Genomic DNA, 27676 nt, shown 5'->3' with positions numbered 1-27676 from the left:
AACAGTTGGTCTGGAAGAGCTTTAGAGAATCAGTCCCAGTGTATCTGCATTTTATGATGGGATGTTTGACACCTAGATTTGGTTCTTAGACTCTGAACAGCTGCTAAACTCTGAGAAGAGATGCAGAGAATCAAGGAACCTTCAACACTCACACGTGTTCGACAGGACATTTTAGCATTTCATCTGTTTCTATGAATATTCATGTTTTGTTATTCACCTGAATGCAGATGAATTCAGTTTAAATTGTGGAATTTAAAACGTCCATTCTGGAGACTTTAAGTCTGTCTCTGTAGAATCTGTGGAAGATGGTGTTCACCTTTATAGAGAGGGTTGTTTCTGTTCCTGAAAATGAGACCTTCATAACTACATAAAGAGCAGGTCATCTTCCATCAGGCTGCCATGTTTCTACGGTAGCCCAGAAGGGACAAACCAAACACCACTTCTAGAAGGACTCAAACGTTCTTCACCAGCTTTAATGGCCACCGTAAATGTAAATAAATATAAACTCAAATAATATCTTTAACTTTCCAGTGTCACCACCTAGAGGACATATTGAGAATGATATGAATTCCAAGCTGCTAACATGTCGTGTCTCTGTGTGTCTCTGTGTCCTTGTGTCTCTGTGTGTGTCTGTCTCTGTTTGTGTGTCTCTCTCTCTGTGTGTGTGTCTGTGTGTCCTTGTGTGTCTCTGTGACCTTGTGGGTCTCTGTCTCTGTCTGTGTGTGTGTGTGTGTGTGTGTGTGTGTGTGTGTGTGTGTGTGTGTGTGTGTGTGTCTGTCTCTATGTGTGTGTTTTGTCTCTGTGTGTCATTGTGTCCCTCTGTGTGTCCATGTGTGTCTCTGTGTCCTTGTGTTTCTCTGTGTGTCCCTCGGTGTGTGTGTGTGTATGTCTCCGTGTGTCTCTGCAGGTGTATGTTTCCACTCTGTAATAGACGTGGTTCCAGTGAAGAATGAAGATGGCCTGGTGATCATGTTCATCTTGAACTTTGACCTCCCCACTGACCCCGGACCAACCAACAGCTCTCCATCCAGAGAGCTGAACAGAGTGCTGCGGATCCCCTGGCTGACCCTGGGTTTGTTTCTCTTATTATAAATAAATAAATATGCAGCAGCACTATTAAATAAGGGTTATTGCAACATATTAAAGTAGATTTGTGATTAATGATTGTTAATAAGTCCAGAGTAACCAACGCGTCCATGTTTTGGCCCGCATCTGTCTCCAGCTCGCCGTCAACGTCTGCGCCTCCTCCTCCGTTCCTTCAACCCCATGGTGACGGTCTGTTCACCAGACATGGAGCACGGGGCTCCTTGTGCCGACCTTCCTCCTCTCGGACACGAATCTGTGGTCCTGGACAAGCTACTCTCCCTCCCTGAGAGACAGCAACTGGAGGAGGCCGGAGCTGGACTACTGCTGTGGGACAAAGAAGTGGGGGAAGAAGAGGAGGAGGAAAAAGTAGTCAGAGGAGGGGGAAGAGGAGGGGGAAGAGGAGGAAAGATGGGTGGCTTGATGGGGCCGAGGAGAAGGAGCGAGGGAGACCGAAAGAGGAGAGATGGAGGTGATGTTTGTGAGCTGGTGGATACTAGACGGGGGGTGGGGAGAGGAGGGCCTGGTGTGGTCTCTGCCTCCCCAACACTGGCCACACCCCTCACCTCCTCACAGACTCCACTAAGGTACCTGTCAATCTTTTTATTAATAACCATCACTGTTTTTTACCGAGCACTGATTGATAACCTGTTGATCTCTTTGTGTAACACATTTGATCATTATTTAATAAATCCACCGTTTATTATTATTTAATAAATCCACCGTTTATTATTATTTAATAAATCCACCGTTTATTAGTCACTTGTATTTTTTACAATGTTGTTCTGATGTTAATTTATTTTCAAAATTAGTAAATAAATTGTTTTAAAAAGTAAATGTGGATTGTGTCGAGGAGGAAGGTGGAGGGAGAGAGGAGGGGAGAGAGGAGGAGGAGAAGGGATATAGGAGGACGAGGTAGGGAGAGGGAAGATAGAGGAGAGAGATGAGGGAGAGGGAAAATGGAGGAGGGGGAGGAGGGGGAGAGAGGAGTACAGAGAGAGGAGGAGGGAGATAGGAGGACAAGAGAGGGAGAGGGAAGAGAGAGCAGGGGAAGAGAGAGGAGGGCGGAGAGAGGAGGAGGGAGATAGGAGGACAAGGGAGGGAGAGGGAAGATAGAGCAGGGGAAGAGAGAGGAGGGCGGAGAGAGGAGGAGGGAGATAGGAGGACAAGGGAGGGAGAGGGAAGATAGAGGAGGAGAGGGAGAGAGAGGAGTGAGGGAGGAGGAAGACCGAGAGGCTGGAGAGATGAGAGAAGGTGTCTCACCTGTCCACATCCAAACTAAACTGTGTCCAGCAGGATGGACAGCAGCTGTGTGAATTTGAGACAATCGTCGTCAATGGATGACATCAAGAGTGGGCGGAGCTACTGGGATAAGAGGCTGCAGCTGAGACACAGCTGCAGCGGTGAGAAGAACTTTCATCATAAATGATCTCAAACTAAAGACGCCAGCAGCTGAACAACTACCGCAGACTGTTTTTAATACAGTAAAGACTATAATTATAATATTAATTTCTATATTCAGTATTTGGAAAGGTGCACATCTTTTGTTGTTGAGGTTGTGTTTTAGTCCCTTACATTTAACACTATCAGGGCTTTAATTTTAGTAAATACAGTGACAAGATCCTGAGATACACACACTTCAGCACATAATACCATCATCTCAAGAATTCAAAATACTAAATGTTCTTCTGACAGCTGAGTCAGGACAGAAGAAGTCACACGGATGAGCTGATTGACAGCTTATGGTATTTATTTATTTTTTACATTTCCATATGATGACCTTTAAATATATCAACACTCCTTCAGGTCACTTCACCTGACTAAATAATACTAACCCTGATAATACTATACTAATACTAACCCTAATAATACTGTACTAATACTAACCCTAATAATGCTATCGTAATACTAACCCTAATAATACTATATTAATACTAACCCTAATAATACTATACTAATACTAACCCTAATAATACTATAATAATACTAACCCTAATAATACTATAATAATACTAAACCTAATAATACTATATTAATACTAACCCTAATAATACTATATTAATACTAACCCTAATAATACTATACTAATACTAACCCTAATAATACTATAATAATACTATACTAATACTAACCCTAATAATACTATAATAATACTAACCCTAATAATACTATATTAATACTAACCCTAATAATACTATACTAATACTAACCCTAATAATACTATACTAATACTAACCCTAATAATACTATAATAATACTAACCCTAATAATACTATAATAATACTAAACCTAATAATACTATATTAATACTAACCCTAATAATACGATACTAATACTAACCCTAATAATACTATACTAATACTAACCCTAATAATACTATAATAATACTATACTAATACTAACCCTAATAATACTATAATAATACTAACCCTAATAATACTATATTAATACTAACCCTAATAATACTATAATAATACTAACCCTAATAATACTATAATAATACTAACCCTAATAATACTATATTAATACTAACCCTAATAATACTATATTAATACTAACCCTAATAATACGATACTAATACTAACCCTAATAATACTATAATAATACTAACCCTAATAATACGATACTAATACTAACCCTAATAATACTATACTAATATACCTGCTGAAGTTTGTCCTCTTCTCTCCTGCAGCTGCAATGGTAACAATCAGGAAGAGCAGCGGTCCAGTCAGGATGTCAGACTCTGATCTACGATGTCGTACCAACAGCCAGGTAATGACTACACACACACACACACACACACACACACACACACACACACACACACACACACACACACACACACACACACACACACACAAAATTATTTGTATTTTTTTTACTGTATTTGCTGCACGACTCATGTTGTAATAAACAACAAAAAGTCCTTAATATCTGCCTAGTTGTTCCTCGTTTGACTCCTTTATGATCTGCTCTGATTGATGAGGCTCTGCAGTCACACATGTAGCTTTGATTGAAATTTGAAACATGGTTGTTGTTCATACACCCAGAATGATAGGCTGGTTATCAATAACACATTTAGTGTGTGTGTGTGTGTCTGTCTGTCTGTCTGTCTGTCTGTGTGTGTGTGTGTGTGTGTGTGTGTGTGTGTGTGTGTGTGTGTGTGTGTGTGTGTGTGTGTGTGTGTGTGTGTGTGTGTGTGTGTGTGTGTGTGTGTGTGTGTGTGAAGCAGATGACCCAGAGCCTTCTGGACACACACAAATCAGAAGCCTTTGTGTCATTACCTCCGGCTGACCTTCGACCTCCTTGTAAACTGATTGGCAGGACGCATCACGTGACTGAAAAGGTCACACAGGTGAGTGAACGAATGTTTGTTTTTCAGAGGGAATCGATGAGCTGTTAGTTTCTGGTTATATTTGTGTTCTACTGGGAGACATCATTTAAGGACTAAAGATCTGACTGCTCCTTTCTCTTCTACAACCTCTCTGACTCTAATATAATATATATCTGTAGTCTGGGACATGTTGAATATTGTTTCTTTAATATATATCTATAGAGGCGTCTCAGCCTCTCTGTGTTGTTCTGATGTGACACTATATGAATTAACCTTGAATCACTGATTCATGTATGCTAACACTATCATATCAACTTTTCTAGACATGACCTGGAAGTGATTCCTTGTACAGTGTTGAAGTCAGCGGATCTTTGACTGTCCATGAAGCAGTCAGGCATCATTTAAAAGAAGCTTTTTATCAGAGCAGCAGCGATTCAGTCCCTTATGACTGTCACGTGATGCATTCAAGGGCAATATGACCCTTTTAAGAAGTTTTGCCATTAATCTGACCAGATTTTACTGTTCATTTGTTCTTTTAATTTGTTTTGTTTTTATATTACAAACCTGTTTCCAGATGAGTTGGGACGCTGTATAAAATGTAAATAAAAACACAATGCGATGATTAAAGATCCATATTTAATAGAAAATAGACCAAAGACAACGTCAAATGTATTATTTATGTTGCAGTATCAAGAAACAATGATACATATTTTGCTAATGTTATCATATTTGGGGCACTACTTTCCTTTCCGAAAGAACATAATTTTATTTTAATACACAACAGTTATGAGTCAAATAATCTCAGCTGTGACTTTAAAAGGGATCTGACCTTTTATTAATTTCCAGAAAATAGTACTCAGACAAAAGCTGACTCTAAATGAGGATATTTATTGAATAATATGGACACAAAAGATGAATAGTTGGAGTAGTAATGCGAGTATAATAATATAACGGATAACATGAACAGACTTTCGTAGACTAACTTTGTGGTGGAATCAAAGGAAAATTGAAGAAGAGCGAGTGTTAATAAGGATTTATGAGTAAGTGAGATGTTTGAGACATCAACCCCAAATATCAGAGTTTGTGCCTACTTGGTAGAAGTTTCAGCGGCCACGGTGAGCCGGGTGGTCCGGACGGGTCGGTGCTGTTTGTGATCCTGTTTGCTTTCTCTCCCTTGGTCGCTGTCAGTCCAAACCTGTGGCTGGTTCTGTCTTGGGGCGTGGGTCAGTTACAAGCACATTGGTGTGTGAGTCGGCAATAGACAGTAAAAACAAGAGACGCTTTAACTTTGGGTTGATGGTGGAACTTGAACTAGATTAAATAGCTTTGTTGGACCCTGAAACCGGCCAGACGTATGCAGCTTCCTTAAAGTTGTGGAGGTACTGTACTTGTTCTGACTTAACTTTGGATTTTCAAAAGAACAAAGTTTCAAGCTGTGGACGTGGACACTGAGTCCATGAAAAGACTGCAGTAAAAATGTAGGACAAAGACAATAAAGTGAAGCTGAAAAGCAGAAACAAAAAGACAAAAGTGACAAACTGAAAGAAAAGAGTCTTTGCGTGGAGACCTGCAGGTTTTAAAACGGATCGGCTGGGCGATTGCAGGAGGTGTCAACTTCATCACTCCTCCTCCTTCCCTCTTCTGGAAGTGAAAGAATAATTTTAAAAGATTTATTTGGCATTTTTTAATTAGAACAAAAATGCAGTAATACAAAAAAAATCCCATTTCATTACACTACAATGACACATTAATTTAAACTATAACACAGCAGGTAACATTCAACACAGGAGTCTAAATTACTACTAAGGTGTTAGAATCAGAGATAGAAAGTGGAAGTGTCCGATTTTTAGGAGGCTATGGATTTTTAAAATAGAATATTTTTTACATTTCCAGTTTACCAACAAAGTCACAAGACACAAATTCTAACATAAATGATAAGGTAAGACAAATGGATAAATAAATATGAACTTGACTTTCCCTTCATTTTCCAAGTATTAACGTGGTCCATAGGGTGGTGCCCACAAACAACCACTAGATGCCAGTGTTGATGTGAGAGAGAGGAGATGGGACTGAATGTGGAGTCTGTCTGACTCACCAGGCAGCCATCTGAAAAGGGGCTTAGCTTCATATTTTCATGTTAATAGAGTCAGGGTTTCTTCCATCTATAAATTATTGGTCTGATTTGAAGTCAGTTCCTGAGATGTGTAAATGTTTTCAAATTGACAACCAGATCTCAGCTTAAGATGGGAAGAATGTCCATTTGGTCTGGCTTGGTGGTTTTTATTGTGTGATTATTACAAGTAAACATATGCTGTCCTGTGTGTGGTGGACCACGCAAACTTGCGTTCACCTGAAATGTGAAATGGCCTGGAGGAAAACTTTACATGAACCTGCAAAGGAATTTTCCATGACACAAATGTTGAAACTTATCAATGTTATGGTTTTATGGACAATATATGCTCATTTTGAATTTGATGGCAGCAACACATTTCCAAAAAGTTGGGACAGGGTCAAAGGAAGACTGGAAAAGTTGTATCATACTAAAAACAAAAACACCTGGTGGAACATTTCACAACTAATCAGGTTACCATGGCAACAGATCAGTAACATGATTGGCTATAAAAAGATGATGATTTCAGAGAGGCAGAGTCTCTCAGCAGTGAAGATGGGGAGAGGTTCACCACTCTGAAAGACAGTGTTGGAAAATAGTTCAACAATCTAAGAATAATGTTCCTCAACGTAAAACTATAAAGAATTAGTGGATTTCATCGTCTACGGTTCATAATATCATTAAAAGATTCAGAGAATCTGGAGAAATCTCTGAACACAAGGGACAAGGCTGGAAACCAATATTGGATGGTGGTGATCTTCGGGCCCTCAGGCAGCACTGCATTAAAAACACACTATTCTGGAGTGGAAATCACTGCATGGGCTCAGGAACACTTGTGAAAACCATCGTCTGTGAACACAGTTCATCGCTGCGTCCACAAATGATGTTAAAACTCTCCAAAGAAGAAACCAGATAGAAACATGATCCAGAAACACCGCCGCCTTCTCTGGACCGAGATCATTGAAGATGGACTGAGGTGAAGTGGACAACTGTCCTGAGGTCTGATGGATCACAATCTGAGATTCTGTTTGGAAATCATGGACGCTGCATCCTCCAGGTTAAAGAGGAGAGGGACCATCCAGCTTGTTATCAGCTTGTTGAAGCCAGCATCTGTGATGGTACAGGGATGCGTTAGTGCACATGGCATGGGTAGCTTGAACATCTGGAAGGAAGCATTAATGCTGAATGATATATTCAGGTTTTGGAGCAACATATGCTGCCATCCAGACAACGTCTCTTTCAGGGAAGGTCTTGTTTATTTCAGCAGAACAACGTCCAACCACGTTCTGCACGTATTCCAACAGCATGGTTCTCTAGTAGAAGAGTCCGCTGATAAACTGGCCTCCTGCAGTGCAGACCTGTCAATCATTGAAAACATCTGGAGCATCAGGACATGAACAATACAACAAAGGAGACCCTGAACTGTTGAACAGCTGAAATCCTCTATCAGGCAAGAATGGGACCACATTTCTCTTTCAAAACCCCAGAAACTGGTCTCCTCAGTTTCCCAACATTTACAGTGTTGTTAAAAGAAGAGGTGATGCAGCTCAGTGGTAGACATGACCCTGTCACACCATTTTGGAGATGTGTTGCTGCCATCACATTCAAAATACATATATTTTTTTCATAAAGCAACTTTTCTTAGTTTCACCATTTGATATGTTGTTATTAAACTATTTTCAATTAAATATGGGTTTAGATGATTTACAAATCCTCACATTGTGTTTTTATTAACATTTTACACAGTCCCAGATTTTATGGTAACCAGGTTGTATAAAAAAAAATATCCATAGTTGTAGTGAAATGTACGGTGAGCAAACAACATTTACTGATGATTCAACAGGACCTACAAGCCTCAGACACTTGTTACCTACAGTTCAGCAGTGTGTAGCTCCGCAGTATATATCTGAGCACTGTAATCCCGAACAGTCAAACACAGAGTTGATAAATAGAAAACATGAATAAAGGTGTGTAGAAACGTAACTAATGCAGAGTCTTCCCGGACCGTCACTCCTTCTCCTTTGATGAGTATGCGAATAACATTATTCACACACTGTTACCAGCAGTTCTCTGCTCTACTGAGAACCTGTGGGAGACTTTGTAATCCCTCTGATAGAGTTCATATACCTCTATGACATATGAGACACTGAAGCTGATGGGAGTGGATTTAGATGAATCAACGGCTCACACACGCGCACTGCATGTTGGCTTTTTACTTCATTTGTCACCCACAGTCACCCAACTTTAGTATTTATTTTGCTGCCTTGTCTCATGCAGCTGTCAGTAATCATTAAAGAAAGGATAAATTGATGTAACTCGGTCTCTCTTGTAGGTCCTCTCTCTGGGAGCTGATGTGTTACCAGAGTATAAACTGCAGACCCCCAGGATCCAGAAGTGGACCATCCTTCACTACAGTCCCTTCAAGGCTGTGTGGGACTGGGTCATTCTTCTCTTGGTCATTTATACAGCCATATTCACTCCCTATTCTGCCACATTTCTGCTGAGGTGGGTGGAAATTCACATTTGACTGAAGCTCAACTGACCTGCATGAGTTGTGATGCACATTTGAACTTTACAGCAGAGATTTAGCTCTAATAATGATGATAGATTCCACTATTGCCATTGTCACATCAAAATGTGCACAGGATAAAATATAGAATATATCTGTATCCCAGTGATTTAGCGAATACCTCTGAATATTCAATTCAACTTTATTTATATAGCGCCAAATCACAACACAGGTTATTTCATGGCACTTAACACATTAAAGTCCTTACAGCAAGACTTTTACAACATTATACAGAGAAACCCAACAATTCAACAATTCCCACATAAGCTAGGATGGAAAAAAAACCCTCCTCTTTAAGGGAGAAAAACCTCCAACAGAGGGAAGAAAAACTCCCTTTAACAGGAAAAAACCTCCGACAGAACCAGGATCAGGGGTGGGCAGCCATCTGCCTCGACCGGTTGGGGTGAGAGGAGAGCAGAGAGAGAAAAGGACAGCATAGAGATACAAGAGAAGAACTATTGGTGGAGACAAGTGCAGAGCAGAGACATGCAGCTCCATGACGGGACATCTGGAAAAGAAAGAACAGAAACTACACGAGCGAAGGAACTGAATGGAGACAACGATAATAATAAGAAACTATGGGAGAGAAGAAGATGGTGAGGTATGAGTCAGTTAAAGAGTAGGAGGAAAGAAAAGAAGCTCAGCATGTAACGAGGTCCTCCAGCAGCCTCGGCCTATAACAGCATAACTAAGGGTTGGTTCAGGTCTACCTGAGCCAGCCCTAACTATAGGCTTTATCAAGAAGGAACGTTTTGAGTCTAATCTTAAAGCTAGAGAGGGTTTCTGCCCCTCCAATACAAACTGGGAGCTGGTTCCACAGGGGAGGAGCCTGAAAACGGAAGCTCCGCCTCCCATTCTACTTCTGGAAACTCTAGGAACCACAAGTAGACCAGCGTACTGAGAGAGAAGTGCTCTGCTAGGATTATATGGTTCTATAAGATCTCTAAGATATGATGGAGCCTGGTCATGTAGAGCTTTGTAAGTCAAGAGAATTTTAAATTCTATTCTTGATTTCACAGGAAGCCAGTGAAGAGAAGATAAAACTGGAGAAATATGATCTCTCTTGATAAATCCCGTCAGTACTCTTGCTGCAGCATTTTGGATCAGCTGCAAGGTTTTTAATGAGTAATTTGGACATCCTAACAACAAGGAATTACAATAATCTAGTCTAGAAGTAACACATACATGAATTAGTTTTTCTGCGTCACGCTGAGGAAGGATTTTCCTGATTTCATGAATATTACGTAGATGAAAGAAGGCAGTTCTGGAGATTTGCTTTATATGGTGTCTAAAGGACAAATCCTCATCAAAGATGACTCCAAGGTTCCTCACAGTTTTGCTGGAGGCCAAGACGACGTCATCTAGAGTAACTAAGTGATGACAGAAAGAGTTTCTGAGGTGTTTAGGACCAAGTACAAGAACTTCTGTTTTGTCTGAATTTATAAGCAGGAAGTTTTTGGTCATCCAGGCCTTTATGTCTTTTAGACAGGCTTCAAGTTTTACTAACTGATTAGTTTCATCTGGTTTTATAGAAAGATATAGCTGAGTGTCATCTGCATAACAAAGTTATATCTAATCTAATGTGTGTGTTGAACTAACCCCTAACCTTTTTCCTCTGATAACTTTTCCATCATCACAAAACTCTATGGTATCTGCACACATTAGAGTCTGATACAGTAATGACTGAGTATGACTGAAGACAGTTGACAGGCTGTCAGTACTTGTTCAACATTGTGACTCCCGGCTGATTGCAATTAACAAACACATATGCACGTATGCTAATACATAAAGTGCTAACACATAATATAAACTATTAGTCAGTCTAATGTGCAAAGCTGTTTTAAGTTTAGAAGATTAAAATGATCACATTATATGACATGTCTGTGCTTTAATGTGCTCCTTGTTATCCATCAAATAGAATTATTTGTGTTTTTGTGCTCTAAAGATGTTGTACTCTTGTCGTCATGTTCTTTCCTTCCAGAGGATGGTTCATTCTCTCCTTCAACAGCGAAGAAATTTCCCCTCGGGGATTAATAAAGTGAATTTTTTTTTTTTTTTTTTAAAGTTTCATTTATCCATTCATGAATCCGTTCTGTCTTTAGTGATCAAGCGGATGCCGCCATGCAGAGTTGCGGTTACTCCTGTTCCCCCCTCAATGTGGTGGATCTCATCGTGGACATCATGTTCATTGTTGACATCATCATCAACTTCAGGACCACATATGTCAACTCCAACGATGAGGTGACCTGATCTGATGATGTCACCCACTGAATGACTGCCTTTAATTACATCATTACAGTAATAGTAGTTTTAACATGAAACAGATGATCAGCTGAACTACAGTTGCAACTAATTGTAGGTCACCACAATATAAACAAGATCCTAAATCAATGAAGAAATTTTGTGTGTGTGTGTATATATATATATATATATATATATATATATATATATATATATATATATGTGTGTGTGTGTGTGTGTGTGTGTGTGTGTGTATATATATATATATATGTGTGTATATATATGTATAGGGTTAGGGTTACATGCATACACACATGCAGGATGACAATTTCTTCATGAATTTAGGCCTGGTCATCGTCACTGTTCTTCCATTTCTCCTGTTTCTTGAGGTCAACGTCCTTTTCATCCTTTTTCTATTTTCTGTTGGTTGGACTAAAGAAGCCAGTCGATACAATCACTCTCTCGTTGGTGTCTTTGTGTCTACAATGTTACTCATTTCAAACTTTATTTGGGGAGGCACATGATGGTACCTGGTGGTACATTTGGTATGTGGTTGTGTTAGACCATTTCAGAAAATGTAGACCTTTTTAATACTCTGTTTGAAACGTTTTTTTTTTTATATACATTTAAAAGTTACTTAACGTCCCTTTAAATATGGCATAGCTCACCGTTTGTGTATTTATTCTGAAGGTGGTGAGCCAGTCTTATCGGATTGCAGTCCACTACTTTAAAGGCTGGTTCCTCATCGACATGGTGGCAGCCATTCCCTTTGATCTTCTCATCTCACGCTCAGGAGAGGAGGTGGTTCGGGCCGGCGGAGAGGGAGAGGTAGGATGGAGGAGACCGGAGTGGAGGTGGAGAGGGAGAGGTAGGTTTGAGGAGACCAGAGAGGAGGTGGAGAGGTCGGATGGAGGAGGTGGAGGGCGAGGTAGGCTGGATCAGACAGGAGAGGAGGTGGAGAGGGAGAGTTAGGATGGAGGAGGGTGGAGAGGGAGAGGTAGGATGGAGCAGACCGGAGAGGAGGTGGAGAGGGAGAGGTAGGATGGAGGAGACCGGAGAGGAGGTGGAGAGGGAGAGGTAGAATGGAGGAGGTGGAGAGGGAGCGGTAAGATGTAGGAGAGGGAGAGTTTACATACAGAGGTTTTTCATTCTCATTCTGTCACACATCATTGCTGCTCTCCTTCTCCTTGAAGACCACCACACTGATTGGCTTACTGAAGACTGCTCGGTTACTACGATTGGTTCGTGTCGCCAGGAAGTTGGACCGTTACTCAGAGTATGGTGCCGCTGTCCTCTTCCTCCTCATGTGCACCTTCGCCCTCATCGCCCACTGGTTGGCCTGCATCTGGTACATTCTCTACTTTATCTTACACTTGTGTAATTCACACCTGCACTTTATCAACATGTACATTTCAACACATATTTCAAAGTCTTTGTTGCATAAAATATACAATTGAAAGCAGAGAATACTATTCAGATGTATTCACAATGAGCTAAAGTTAAATATAAAGTCTAAATAAAGAATACATGTCAAATAAATATAAAAGTAGATCAAAAGACTAAAAATGTATGTCATCCAAGCACATTACTTGAGATATGAGGACAAAACGGGTATTTATTTCAATGAGGAGAGATCATAGAAAGTGAATACCAAAATGTATTAATGAGAGGTGAAAAGATAGTTTTTTTGGCGATTAGGCTACATGGTGATGTTGCGTCAAAAAGGCAACGTCTCAAGAGCAGTGGGCCATAGGTGAGATAGGTCAGTACCCCCAAAAATGATTGAAAGTTATCTTACCATGGCGAGGAGGATTCGACACTGGGAAGACACAACAATGTTAAGACAACAACAAAATGAGCTGAGCACAGACTAAAGACATGAGAGGAATACGTGAAAGGGGTTAATGCGAGATATAGACAAAATGGCCGTCGGAGGCTGGAGAGATGGGTAGACCCGAGGTGAGGTGGAGGCCAGAGAAATGTGAGGTGAAGGAAGATCAAAAATGAGCCTTTTCTTGCCGGAATATTTTCGGGTTGCTATACCTACTGGGCTAGTACGGAATAACGAGAATGGAGAAGTGAACGGACCTATGAGATAACCCTTGTTCGATTGTTTTTAGCAGCTGAGAGATCATTTCAGGCTCTTTGTGGGCCACAGAGACGGTTAGTGGCCGAAACTTCCGCATGAACAGCAGGAGTGGCTGCTGACCCCCGACTTACAAGACCAGATGCTCGGTGTCAAGAATGGACCAGTTAATGCGGGTGTTGTGCTGGGAAATGTAGAGGGTGGATTTGCTGGACAGGGCTTTGTGGTGCTGGTAGAAAGTATTTCTTCCGTATCTAAGGCTTAGATTGCCGCAGTCGATGCTGCACTCAACGTTTTGAGCATCAAAACCCCATAAAATGACATATTTTATTGGATCAATTCGGTCCAATAACATTCAAAAACGCCTACAAGAGTCACAAGATCAGCTGGTGAAAGCGCTCTCCCCACAGAGAATTCTCAGTATACATTTATTGGGCCAACACAGTAAAGTCTCACCAGACAGCAGGTTTAAAAACCGCGCGTACTGTGAAATACAACTGCTTTAAGTTGTGGTGAAATGATAAATTAGTCTTGTTTGGCTTGAATGTAATTAATGTTGATTTATAGTCTTGTATTATAGGTTAAATAATCTTGAATCAAACCGACTCTTCTTTAAGAACCTATTGATAAAATGTCTGAGATTTTTTTTGTTATCGTCATTAGTTACATAAAATAAATTGTAAACTTATTTTTCTAAAAACATGCTGCATTAAACACTGAAATGATTCTGACCATTTCAAATACTGGTTCCCTTTAAATATGACAAGATTAAAAAGATGATTTTTTTTTTTCTGTATTGCATCGCAGCCAGTGTTAAAAACTGGATATATAAAGGAGCGTTTCAGTATTGGTCTTCTTACCCTAGGTTTGCCATCGGTAATGTGGAGAGGTTCACCTCCGCTGGGATTGGCTGGTTGGCCACTTTGGGCGACCAGCTGGGCAAACCGTACAATGACTCCATCATTGGGTCGGGTCCTTCCATTAGAGATAAGTATGTCACGGCTCTGTACTTCACCTTCAGTAGTCTGACCAGCGTGGGCTTTGGAAACGTCTCCCCTAACACCAACTCTGAGAAGATCTTCTCAATCTGCATCATGCTGATTGGTGGTGAGTTCTGCAGGAAAATCATCCGCAGTGAAATGAGAACTTTTTGAAAATGAAAAGTGTTATCTCTGACAGGAAACGGGATTGTAGAAGTGACAGAATCAGCTACTGCTCTTCAGTGGAGACAGCAGCTCGCTGCTAAGGCTAATGCTATACTGGGATTGACTGTTCAAACACTCAGTTTGAAAATGATAACGTTAACTGGATTTACTAAGAAGAGACCGTGTGTTGTATCACTGCAGAGCCTGTCCCACTCACCTGCCATAGAGCCACCTTCAACCCGCTGATGTTTTAGCCACAGAGAACACCTTGACCAACATTTCCCTTTACCCTTTTAAATTGATGATAACTTGACCATGATTAACAATCCAAATGTAGACCTTTCCAGAGTTCCAGTAACCAACTAATCTCTGGTATCTGTTCCAAAGCAACATCAATGAAAAGATAGTATATAAGTAAATGGTAGGCCACTGAACTGATAATTTACTATTAAACTTCTTATTTCAATAATCAATAAATGATGCAGTTCTGTCTCTTTTCCAGCTCTGATGTACGCCAGTATTTTTGGGAATGTGTCAGCCATTATCCAGCGCCTTTACTCTGGCACGGCACGCTACCATGCCCAGATGATGAGAGTTCGAGAGTTCATCCGCTTCCACCAGATTCCCAACCCTCTGAGGCAGCGACTGGAGGAGTACTTCCAACATGCCTGGTCATACACTAATGGGATAGATATGAATGCAGTGAGTACAAATCAGCCATCTCAGAATACAATTAAACAGACATATGAGGGGAATCCAAAAAGTCCTGACTGATCCTGTTGTGCGTTAATGCGTAGCACTATCACCCGCACAGAGCAGGGGCAAGTTATAAACTTCATGACTTAGTTTTCCACCTTTCATCACTTGATCAAAATCATCACCGGAGTTCCTCACGTTAACGTGACCGCTGGTATGTGAACATCTGTGATGTCACCACGGACTTGAAACTGGAGCAGAGAAACATCAGATTTTGGGCCAAACTCTGTAAATGGTCAACAGAGACCCTTGAAATGCTTCAGAAAGTCTACGGCGATGAAACGACAAGCCGGGCGAGGTGTTCTGATGACATCATGTTTGGAGAGGGGCGGAGCTTCACTGCCCAAGACTGAAAAAGGCCTCAGGTCAGGAGACACCAGCTGGGTTTTCTTTGTGTCACCGTGAATTCGTCCCCCAGAGTCAGACTGTCAACACCGAGTTCTACTGGGACCTTCTGAGAGGAACATTCACTGTGAACTGACCTTAAAGTGTTGGGCAATTCACCACAAGACAAGGCTAAAAACGTACCCTTTTCCTCCCCACAACAACACAATCGCAGCTCCCCACCTCCCTTCTCACCAGATTTGACTCCTTTCAGCTTCTGTCTGTTGCCCAAAACTTTGATGTGTGTCCTCTGTTTAACTTTCAGGTACACAGTGAAATCTCAGATGCGCCCATCCCAGTGGTCACAAAAATGTGGGTAATGATGTAACTTGGAATACTTACTCACGAAGGTTATATATATTTCCTGCTCAATGCACATCATGGTACTGTGCTGCGTTCGCGCAACACTGGAGGAGTCTCAGACACTTTTGATTGGTAGCTATTGTAAATATTTTGGAAGCTCTTAAAATGATAAGGCAGATTTTGGCGTAGAGTGCCACTGGAGATCCAGATAACATCAATGATGTTCCTTTTAGATGTAAAGATGTAGTAATTACAACACTACAATGCTAACAAACAGCTACTATCAGGCACCAGAACCGCTTCAAACCCCAAAAGCCACAGGGTCACTATTTGGCAACCTGACTTTGGTAACAGAATGAATCCTAATTTTGTCTCACGACTCACAACACGAAAGCACATCTGCTGACAAAATACCTTCTAATGGGTCCCGGTTCACTACTTTAGGTTAATAGGTAAAATAAGAGGGGTGGAAAAGGGGGGAATTATTCTTCTTTAGAGCACCGAGGAGGAATGACATGGAGGAAAGATACGAGCAACTGTTCAGATGTTAACTGAGCCAAGTATCTCCACTGACCTGGAGCGAGGCCAGGGAGAACAGGAAGATGAAGAGCTGACACAGATGGGCAGGTGCACCGGAGAACTGATAGAGAAACAGTAGAGGAGGGTGCCAGGTGAGGAGGGAATGAGGACGGCAGGAGATCAAATAACAACTTAAGGATGTCGTGTTTGTTAACCGAGTCAATGATTGGATTCCTGGGATTTTTGGAATACACATTTTGGAGTGGACAAGTGATGTGACGTGGATTACAAAATGATCCATCTCGTCAGATATATAGCCGAGGAAGAGTAGGATGATTGATCTTACTCAACCACACCGGATGACTGACTGATGGCGTTTCTGCCTGCTAGATGAGGACAACAAGGAACGAGTGAGGTATAATAGAAGTGGTGGAAAATGCGTTGATTGGATGGGAAGGCAGGAGGAGAAAGCAGAGGTGTGATTCAAAGGAGAAAGGCCTGACTGAGCCTGGTTCGGTCTTCAGGCAACAAGAACTCACTCCAATGTATCTACGTAGGTGTTGGTTCAACTGTGTCTTCTTTGTGTCCTCCAACCCCACGTCTCCAGGTTTTAAAAGGTTTCCCAGAGTGTCTCCAGGCAGATATTTGTCTCCACCTCAACAGGTCACTGCTGCAGAACTGTAGGGCTTTCAAAGGTAAGACTATTTATCACAAATTAAAACACATTGTCATTCAATAAAATTTCATTTATTCAATGCCAAATCACATCATAAGTCACCTGAGTGGCTCTTGACATAGTGAAATTGAACACTTACGAGGGTAAATCAATACGTTCAGAGACTACTGCTGGAGCACGAAGATATAACCCTGATGAGTAACTGGTACAAATTTAGTTTCTTGATCATCATTGGTTCCATGTTTTTTTGAACGGTGGACGCACCTCAGCAATAGTCTCTGAACTTATTGATTTACCGTCGTATTTTACTATCGAGAGAAACCTAACAATTCAACAATTCCCACAGCATCAATATTTGGGTGGAAAACACTTCACAGGATAAAAACGTATTTGGTGCTATATAAACAACATTGAAATACATTTAAGTAAATTGAATGTTTTTTAGAAATGCTTTGAAAATGAAATGAAAATGAAAACCTAAAGTTCATGGACAGAAGTATTCAGAATCTCTGCTGGAATTTTTTTTAATCCAGTGTGTCCTGTTTGCTTTAATAATCCTAACAATGCGTGTAGAACTTTCTTAGACTACACTGTTGAAAAGTAAATTGATTAGAATGATTTCATCTTTTCATACAAGCTCTTGGTCAAGCCATGAGTCCAGTGTGTAGACCTCTGTGGTAAAACTGCTGTGAGGCTTTATTTAGGCTGAGAGGATAAAACCATTTCTAAAATTCTGAGTGTTTCCAGGAATAATGTGAAATGGAAAAAGCAATTGAGTGTACGTTGGAAAGAAATTCCAAATTTATTCATTTAAAATCCACAACACAATAAAGTGTGCAGAAACTGAAAGAGTTCCTTATGTAAAACTGTGGAAACACGAAAGTACGGTATTAAAAACTGCCCACATACACACATATGTTTAGCATATAGCCATCACATAAAGAAAAACAACAAATAGTCATTAGCAGCAGCCTTACAGATATCATTAGAATCTGAGTTAATTCTAACATTGAAGTTATTGAAATGCTAATAGCATCGTTACAACGTAACTGTCTTGCTAAACGATTCCAAAACGTAATTTACACAAATAATATATCTTAAGTCGACATTTAAACATGCAACATTCAGACATACTTACAGACTTAAATGTTGACAGGCTAATAAAGATGAAAAGTAAAGAATAACTGCAAAATGTCGAGTGGAGACAACAAGAATAGAAACTGGCAAGAGAGGAAAATGACATTTAAGTAGAGAAATGCACTCAACCTTTAGACAACTGGAGGCTCACAATACTGAGAAATGGACCCACAACAAATGTGCCAGCTTTAATAAGTCTGTACACATCAGAGGAAATCCAGCGTGACTTCGATTCAACAAAGAGAAATATCAGAAGTGTCTCCGTTGACGTGCTGCTGCAGCGCTGTGATGCTCTTTGAAGCAGCCGAGGTTCTTCTGGATGTTGCATTTAACGTGATCGTCTGACTTCAGGCACAACACGTTCCTGCAAATGTTTCACAATAAAAGCCTTTTATTGAGGGTTTCCTTCTTATAAAAGGCTATAGGGCTTTTAGTTTGAAAGATACAGGAAGTGTTGCGTTTCTATTGACCTGTAATGATAAAACTGACAACGTAAATGGTAACGGATCATAACAAGAAGGCTTCAGGTCAATCAGTTCAACACAAGAATGTGGAGCAGAACATCTGAAGTTGATCTATAAGAGAATGACCAGTTGATAGACTTTGGAGGATCTACCAGGAACAAGAGGATAATCCAGGTATGTAAAGTGTGTGGAGACAAACCTAAGAAAACTCTAATTGTTCCCAATGGTGTTTCTACAAAGTAAATTAAGGGTCTGAATACTTTTGTGAATGAGAGATTTTAGTTTTTCAATATATTTACAAAAATGTATGTAGAAACATAATTCCCTTCCTCATAGTGTTTTATAGAGTATTGGTTTGTAGGCAGAATGGCAGTGTTGTGCATTTTAAGTTAAATATTAGTATTGTGCAGAAAGGGAAGAGGTCTGAATACTTTTCTGAATCCTCTAATACATGCTTGTAGAAATGTAATTGAAGAAAGGTATAGAAAACTTGGACTAACATTTTGTATTTGTCATGGTGTCTAGGATCCACTAAGGGATGTCTCAGGGCCTTGGCAATAAGGTTTAAAACCACCCACGCTCCTCCTGGGGACACCTTGGTCCATGCTGGAGACCTGATATCAGCTTTGTACTTCATCTCCAGAGGGTCCATAGAGATCCTCAAAGGAGATGTGGTGGTGGCTATACTGGGTAGGTGCTTGTATCAGCCTCAGGTACATGCTAGTAACTCTATCACATGGTCCAAGCAACACTCCAGTGGAGTTAGTTATGGGTGCCTTCGGTCTGCAGGAACTTTTCCTTGTTCTAAGAACTACAGAAAGAAGTCCCAACTTTTTGGGGTCTGCACTGCAGGAAGTGAGAACCATTGTACTTCTGAGAACTCTGTTTGGGGGTATTTTCTTTAGCTCCTACTTCAGAGTAGGTTCATTCCCAATACAAGAGGAACTACAGTGACATAAATGTATCTTGATTGGTTTACCGCTTCACCTTGCAGTGAACAACACAAATGAACCGATCAAAACAGTGAAATTAGTTTTTTTTAACAAGGCGGCCCAACAGGCGCTTCTGGAAGGGAGGGACTATTTCACCGCTCTAAGAATGGTGGTGTGTGTGTGTGTGTCCGCACCGGAGGAACTTAGAACCTTTTTGTTCCAATAACTACACTTTGTGGGGACTTGTTTAGCTCCTCCCTCTGCCTGGGTACTCTCCTCGTTACCATAGGAACTGTGGTGACACACACAGGAGCACAGACAACCGCTGACTTTAAAATACATCAGTAAGCAGGTAAACTACAGCTATGAATGAAGCCTTTTAAAACAGCAGAATAAAGTTTCAACTGGAGTCTCACAATACTGAGGAATGGACCGACAACAAATGTGCCAGCTTTAATAAGTCTGTACACATCAGAGGAAATCCAGCGTGACTTCGATTCAACAAAGAGAAATATCAGAAGTGTCTCCGTTGACGTGCTGCTGCAGCGCTGTGATGCTCTTTGAAGCAGCCGAGGTTCTTCTGGATGTTGCATTTAACGTGATCGTCTGACTTCAGGCACAACACGTTCCTGCAAATGTTTCACAATAAAAGCCTTTTATTGAGGGTTTCCTTCTTATAAAAGGCTATAGGGCTTTTAGTTTGAAAAATACAGGAAGTGTTGCGTTTCTATTGACCCGTAATGATAAAACTGACAATGTAAATGGTAACGGATCATAACAAGAAGGCTTCAGGTCAATTAGTTCATGTTAAACTTAATTATGAGTACTGTGACTGTTCCATTTGTTTTTATTGGCCCTCTTCAATGAAACACGCTTTAAATCTTAAAACGGATAAAATATGAACATGAATTTCAACCAAGTCAAGTAAACTTAAAACTGTATTTCCTCAATTAGAGAAATAAGTGGTGGAGCGTTACTCCAGCAGCAGAGTGTCCTTTCACGGGGGGGGGGGGGGGGGGGGGGGGCTGGCTACCTCCCAAGTGTAATAATATCTCCTACATTCATTTAACACGTTGTCTTCTCTCCCAGGGAAGAATGATATCTTTGGAGAGCCCATTAATCTGCACGCTCTGCCAGGGAAATCCAGCACCGACGTCAGAGCTCTGACCTACTGTGATCTGCACACGATACAGAGAGAGGACGTGATGGAGGTATCATGTGCTTGCTGCTGTCCAACTTTATTGGTCTAGTTTCTGGAGATAACTGTGACAAATCACAGATGCATATAACTATTCGATTGTACATTTTAATCTTGTAGTAATCCATGTGTATAAACAATGCTTCAATATTCTTACAAGTAAATGGTCTGTACTTGTATAGTTTTATCACCTTTCAGTCTCAAAGCGCTTTAACATGGTTTTCCCATTCACACACTAATGAGACAGATCACCATGCAAGGTGCTGCCATCAGGAGAACATTCACATACTGATGGTTCACCATCAGGAGCAACTTAGGGTTCAGTGTCTTGCTCAAGGACACTTAGGCATGTGGACAGGAGGAGCTGGGGATCGAACCACCAACCTTCCGATTAGTGTTCAACCCACTCTACCGTCTGAGCCACAGCCTCCCTGTACCCAGCTTGTGTTTCACTAACAGCTGTAGCAGTCTTCATTCTTCATGAGGTCTGACCGGAAAGCTTTACTTTTAGGAGTTCCCACATGCTGACAACTTGTTGGCTGCTTTTCCTTCACTCTGCACCTCATCCCATCGTTTAGGTTGGTGACTGTGGAGGCCACCCTGCTTGATGATCCTGACTATTTATTCTTATTCTATACTGTTCCAGGTGGACATCAGAGTTTTCACTTTATAAAATTTAACACACTAATGATGGCTGTGCTTTGTTCCAGGGTGAGACTGCGCTTGCTGTGCACCCAGCATCACTGATGTGCACTGTCTTTGGTTGCACCTTGTCAGGCAGAAACCAGACGAGGCCTTTACAGCCTACGCAGTAACGTCCGCCATGGCTCGTGTCAAAACAGTTTCTGAGTCTGTCAAAGTCATAAAAGAAAACTGTCAGAAATAATGTCATTGACATTGTCCTGTGGTAATGTGATTAAAGAGCAGTAGGTTGATTCCTCCCTGAAAGGGCTGTTTGAGCAGATTCTTTCTGACAGTGAGTTTCAGCCATTTGATGATTCTCTTCATGATGTCTGTTAAAAAATATAATTTGTTCCAGATTCCAACCAAACTCTGAAACTGCCGCTGCTGCGTCTTACATGTTATTATTAATTGTGTAGGTCTGTTCTGTCGATAAAAATGTAGTGTAAGCTATCTGTCGACAGTTGTGTTCTGTTTGTGTGTGAATGTATCCCTAATAGTGAGCACCTTGCATGGCAGCTCCATGTGTGTGTGAATGGGAAACAGACTAAAGCGCTAAATAAGTCCAGATGTTTTACTGTGATGTGTCAGAACACTTGCTGTTCTGCTGCATATCAGCACCATAACGAGTCTGTGGTTGGTGCATTCAGCCAGTTTATTTCATTGTTTGTCATTCCAAAGGTAATTTAATAAGATCAATGGTGAACTTTGTGTTGAAGCAGCTCAATGTCCAACATCAGGGTACCTGGAGCCCTTCCAACCACATGTTGAAGTCCTGTTGCATGTTTGCTGCGCAGTGTTGGGTCAGGACTCAGGAGAAGGTCTCCACGGCTAATTGTAGCAGCTAGAGAACTGACTCAGGAGAACAAAGGCTTTAGTACAAACAAATTTGTTTTTGCATATGCAGTACATGATCCGCTTGCAGCAATGTTGGAGCCTCTAAAATAATCAAATTGACGATGTTAATGGTTTCTGTCACAGGTTGTATTCAGCAAGACAATTGGAAAGAAAAGGTTGACATCAGCTCTGAACAAAATTAATTCCTGGTATGACCATGCTGAGTGTTTCATTTGTAATCCTGCCGATCAGGTGCTTACTTTGTTCTTCATTTTAAACTCGCTATTTCAGGTAAAATTCTCAGGTCCATATACAGAAGTAAAGCAGATTACAGAACAACATCATGTTTCCCAACAAAGGTGTGTCATGTTTCTTGAGAACGTTTCTTTGTGGGAGAATAAGTTGGATGTGACAGACCCAGCATTTTTAAACGCTTGTTTTGTTTTGGTCGGAAGTCGTCCACTGTTGGCGCTCCACTCACTGACTTGATCAGGGTCAAACAGAAGTTAGTTTGGTCTTCTCTCTGTTAAAAAGCTTTTGAACAGGTACAAACACTCCTGTGCTGCCTCTGCCATAGCTGCTCTGCGTTTTGGTCTGTCCTTCATACTTTATGTGGGTTAGGGTTAGTGTTAGCCATGCAGGGGGAGGACTGTCCTTATCCATGAGGACAACCTGGGATTAGATTTTAGTTTTACAGAACATTTCATTCTTGTCAGGTCTGCCAGACTGTCTATGAGAAGGAGGCCTTGACTTTGATTTTGGTGTTAAAACATTTTATATTTTAATATGCAAGTTTGTGGTAGGGACCAACAACGTGATGGCAGACGCGCTGTGTAGAGCTCCCCCAGTGGGTTGTAATTTCTTACTTACTTTCATATTTACCATTTTATAGGTTGAATATTGGATTTCTTCTGGGACTTTAGTTGTGTTCTTTTTAGATTTAACCCATCTTTTAATTTTGTCAAACCAACTCCTTTCTAATACGATCGTATCATTTATTATCATCTTATTTTGACCCTCATTTATTATCATCTTGAAATGGCAATTCAGTCAAAACTGAGTCACATGTGGAGTCTTCATGATGCACAGCTGCCCAACAAACATCATAACCAAATTACTCTCTGAACTCATAAAATGTCGATATCTGACGCAGAGTCAACTAGTGATTTACTGAGATCTATTGTGGTATACCAACGTCTTTCCTAAATCTATTTTGAATTTGTAGAAAATGAAACTGAATTTAAATATCAGAAATACTAAAGTACAGATTTTCTCTTCTTCCTTTCTTCCCATACCCCCACCCTTCACCACCTCTGACGCCACCTGCAGGGGATTAAAGAAGCTGTAGGTCTCTTCAGTGAAGAAGAGTGTGATGTTTTCAAACTCTCTTCCTCTCACACAGGTAGAACTTCACAAATACAAACAACCTGCAGGCTGGATGCACCCATTTTCTGTGTAACAACTATGACATAACAATGACAAATGTGTTAAATTACAATAAGTACAATTTTTGTTTTTAATAACACTTTTTTTTTTTTTTTAATACAACATAAGATACATCTAAAACAACTCTGAATTAGGTTTTTGCCATTTTGCACATATAAGGAATTTGTTTTAGTAGTAGGTTTGGTCTACAATAAAAAAAAAAAAGGGAATAAGTAAAAAATAACATATATTATATATTAGAAGACCTGTTGAGTTTAAAAAGGACCTTACATTTTAAATGTTCACATTATAAACAGTACATGCAATGTGGATTATAAATGCCACATGTTTGTTAAAGGCCATGTTTGTTGTGATGGATTAACGGATAATAGATGATACGATTTTATGATAAATTAATTTGTAGTAACCATGGGAGGGATAGAGTCCTTGTCAGTTGGGGTTCCAGACTTTGATGAAGAGATCAGCTGCAGGAAGAAAAGGTTTTGGTCATGATCGACTGCCAATGAAACACATTTGTTAGAAAATGTTTTAAACGACAAAATAGACCAAAAACCAAAAAAAATACAAAGTGAAGAAATGTAAGTGAATATCTGTCTCCAAGGCCACAATAACAAACAAAAAAACAGTTATTAGAAAATAAAAAGCCCAGTTGCCCTACAGAAACAGAGACAACACTGTGCTCCCCAGCTAGCCACAAAACAGTAGAAAATAGTGAGCATAAATAACTGGTATAAAGTGTCCTTTAAGTTAGACAGTGTCCTCCCCACCACAACCAAGCTGAGGGTGGTCCTGGTACATGTATGCACTGCCAGCACAGCTCCGCAAGCAGGAACAGTATGAAAGGATCTGCTTTCTCTGACAATACAGCAGCCCTGAAGAATTTGTTGCTTTAGTTGACTACATATTTAGTGTAGTGAAGTGACATCCACAGAAAAAGTGGTGAAATTATTCCTTTAATATTATTCTTTTTCATTGGCTGTATGTTTGGGATCTTTGTGAGGCAGCAGCATGAATTTGTGGCTGGCTACTAGTATTGGGATTCATAATAATCTAAACCCTTCTTAGGGCCTCCAACTTTTGCACTGTGTAGTTCTAAAAGCCCTTTTAGCAGATTTCTTTTGAAGGGTTACCTGTACCTGACTTACATGATCCCAACCAACATCTGAAGATGTTGCCCCGCTCAGTTTCTGTGAATTTTGTTAATCTTCAATGATATTATTATTGTGTGTATCCGCCAGGTGACCCCATCTCGGTTAGGAGACAAAGAGATGCCTACAGATGTAGAACAAAGTACAATAACTGGGAGCAGCGTGATGGCTGCAACAAAGATGATTCTAAACATGCATTGTAAGAAATTATATTCTGTTCACCTCCTATAAGACATACATTGATCAATTCCTGTAATCCCTATGTGTCTCCATGCCAAACAAAACTCTGAACCAAGTGCTTCTGTAGGTATGGGCCAGTGCTCTCCATCGAAGATGACAGGGAGGATTCAGAAGGCCCCAGCCCTGCTCAGATGTCCATAATCAATGCTACTGTCACGGACACTACAAGGAGCCCTGAGACTAACTGGAATCAAAACTACAACCTTAACACAGGCAGGTTCTAAGGATGGACTCGAGCCATAATTAATAATAAAAATAGTAATAATAATGAATTCTGATTCTAAATGAATAAATGAACAAATTAAAAACTCTTTACATGGTGTTGACAATCTCACTTGTGTCCTGAACTGTGTTTGTGCTGTTGGATTCACAGGAGTGTCCAAGATATTTACATTCAGGAGCTCAAAAAGTGGAAAGGGTCAGCGATACCAGGAAGTGCTGGGCTCCCACAGCCTCCCCTCACCTTCCTCTCAGGACTTCCCTTACCTACCCTCCTCACCCTCTCATCGTCCCATCTGTCCCACTTCCCTCTCCTCCCCTCTTCCCATCATCTCCTCGAGGGAGAAGATGAATTTAGAGAACAAGCTGAGCTTGCTGCAGCATCAAATAACCAGGTAGGATTATCACAATCTTTTTTCATCAACAATGGTGATGACTTTACATGGCTATCAGAATTCAAGGAAAACACCTCATGGCAAGCATACATAATAGTCAATGAGGTCTGGAAAGAATCCAGATTAACTTCTAAGCAGCTAAAGGCCTATCTCACATTACCTACTCTTAATGTTCATAAGTCCATCATCATGAAAACACTGAACAACAAAGGTGTTAGAAAGTGAGAGACACTGCCCTCCAAAACAAACTTTGCTCCCTGTTTGCAGATTATAAAATAACTACCTGGAAAAGCCAGAAGGCTTATGAGAGATGTTTTGTGGAGGGATGAAACACAAGTAAAGATTTTTGGTGTAAATGAGAAGTGTTACTTGGGGAAAGGAAAACATTGCAGCCCAGCAGAACAACCTTATCCCTCTATGAAGCTTGGTGGTGGTAGTATCATGGTTATCTAACATGGTGGTGGTAGTCTCATGGTTATCTAACATGGTGGTGGTGGTATCTTGGTTATCTGTTAACATGGTGGTGGTAGTATCATGGTTATCTAACATGGTGGTGGAAGGCTCATGGTTTGGAACTGGTTTGCTGCATCTGGACCAGGACGTCTCTCCATCATTGATGCATCAATAAATCCTGAATTACAGCAGTGAATTGTGATGGAAAATGTCAGGACATCTGTCAGTGAACTGAATCTCAGTGAAAGCAGCCCGACAGCAACCCAAAGCACACAAGTGGTTCTACCAAAGAACGTTCAAGAAGAATAAAGTTAATGTTGTGGAATGGCAGAGTCAAAGTTCTGATCATCATCCAACAGAAATCTAAAAAGACCTGAAGCAGTAGTTTATGTGAGGAAACCAGCACTATCCAGAGCTGAAGCTGTTCTGTAGGAGGAACAGACTGGATGCAAATGTTTAGTTGCAAAATTGCTGGACAAGAGGGTCAGGGGAAAGAAAAGGTTCACATACTGTTGACACTGACATATGTAATAATGGATCATTTCCCTCAATGATAACCCTTTATGACCCTTTAACTACTTTTAGGACTTATTTACAAATCTGCTAATGTCATAAGTGATAATTATGAAGAATTATAGAAAATTGTAAGGGGTTCACAAACTTTAAAGCTCCACTGTATCTCAATACAGTATTTTTCTGCACTCAGTGGGTTCTATCTGTTTGGATGTCTGTTTTCTAGGTTGGAGTCTGGTATGTCAGAAGACATTGGGACCATCATGCAGCTTCTTCAGAGGCAGATGCCAATGATCCCACCTTCTTACAGCACTCTGATGTCAACACCTAATGTACCCTCTTCTCCCATCCTGTCCCCCACCTCTGCATCTCCAATTGGCACCCCAACAACCTCCTCCCCCACAGGCAAGTCAGAAGCCACCAACCCCTCACAGCCCTATGAAAAACAAAATCAAGTTCAACTTCAGGCAAACGCCCTCATTTCTGCTTCCCCTGACTTTCATGGTACTGACTTACCCCCTCTCATTCATACCTCACTTATTCAAACTTCTTTATATCAACCATTAATCTCATCCCCCAACTCACCCCTAACCACCTTCACTTCTCCAATGCTTCCTGAAGTCCCCCAGTTTCCCCACTCTGTTCTCCCTCAGACAGGAAGTCATCATGTTCCTTTCTTACATTTTTCATCCCTACTGTCCCCACTGACCACCCTTACTCCCCAACTCCCAGAGAGGCTTGGACCATACACACAGAGCTCAGCCTCGGTGTCACAGGTATCCTTAAACCTTTTAGTACCATTTAAAT

The 27676-nt window shown here is 40.7% G+C and overlaps 1 protein-coding gene across 1 annotated transcript in view; it reads left to right on the top strand.

Annotated features, from left to right (window-relative positions):
* The window catches only part of LOC138637105 (voltage-gated inwardly rectifying potassium channel KCNH2-like), a gene marked incomplete at its 3' end in the record, with an annotated part of 39171 nt that extends 11897 nt beyond the window's left edge, over positions 1-27274 (top strand). The window contains exons 3-18 of the mRNA XM_069725585.1: positions 908-1072; positions 1223-1670; positions 2380-2486; positions 4350-4438; positions 8860-9032; positions 11199-11337; positions 12028-12138; positions 12531-12685; positions 14289-14530; positions 15071-15270; positions 17138-17225; positions 19333-19497; positions 20829-20950; positions 25140-25191; positions 25663-25903; positions 27096-27274. Of these exons, the coding sequence (XP_069581686.1) occupies positions 908-1072; positions 1223-1670; positions 2380-2486; positions 4350-4438; positions 8860-9032; positions 11199-11337; positions 12028-12138; positions 12531-12685; positions 14289-14530; positions 15071-15270; positions 17138-17225; positions 19333-19497; positions 20829-20950; positions 25140-25191; positions 25663-25903; positions 27096-27274 (2676 nt within the window). The remainder of the gene's footprint in view (positions 1-907; positions 1073-1222; positions 1671-2379; positions 2487-4349; positions 4439-8859; positions 9033-11198; positions 11338-12027; positions 12139-12530; positions 12686-14288; positions 14531-15070; positions 15271-17137; positions 17226-19332; positions 19498-20828; positions 20951-25139; positions 25192-25662; positions 25904-27095) is intronic.
* Positions 27275-27676: the final 402 nt, after the last annotated feature.

The sequence above is a fragment of the Brachyistius frenatus genome, unplaced genomic scaffold (genome assembly GCF_029030835.1).
Source record: "Brachyistius frenatus isolate BFR_SWC_R1_liver_20210118 unplaced genomic scaffold, ASM2903083v1 Contig_430, whole genome shotgun sequence".
In the NCBI taxonomy this organism is placed as follows: Eukaryota; Metazoa; Chordata; class Actinopteri; family Embiotocidae; genus Brachyistius; species Brachyistius frenatus.
This window is presented reverse-complemented; position numbering and strand designations above follow the sequence as displayed.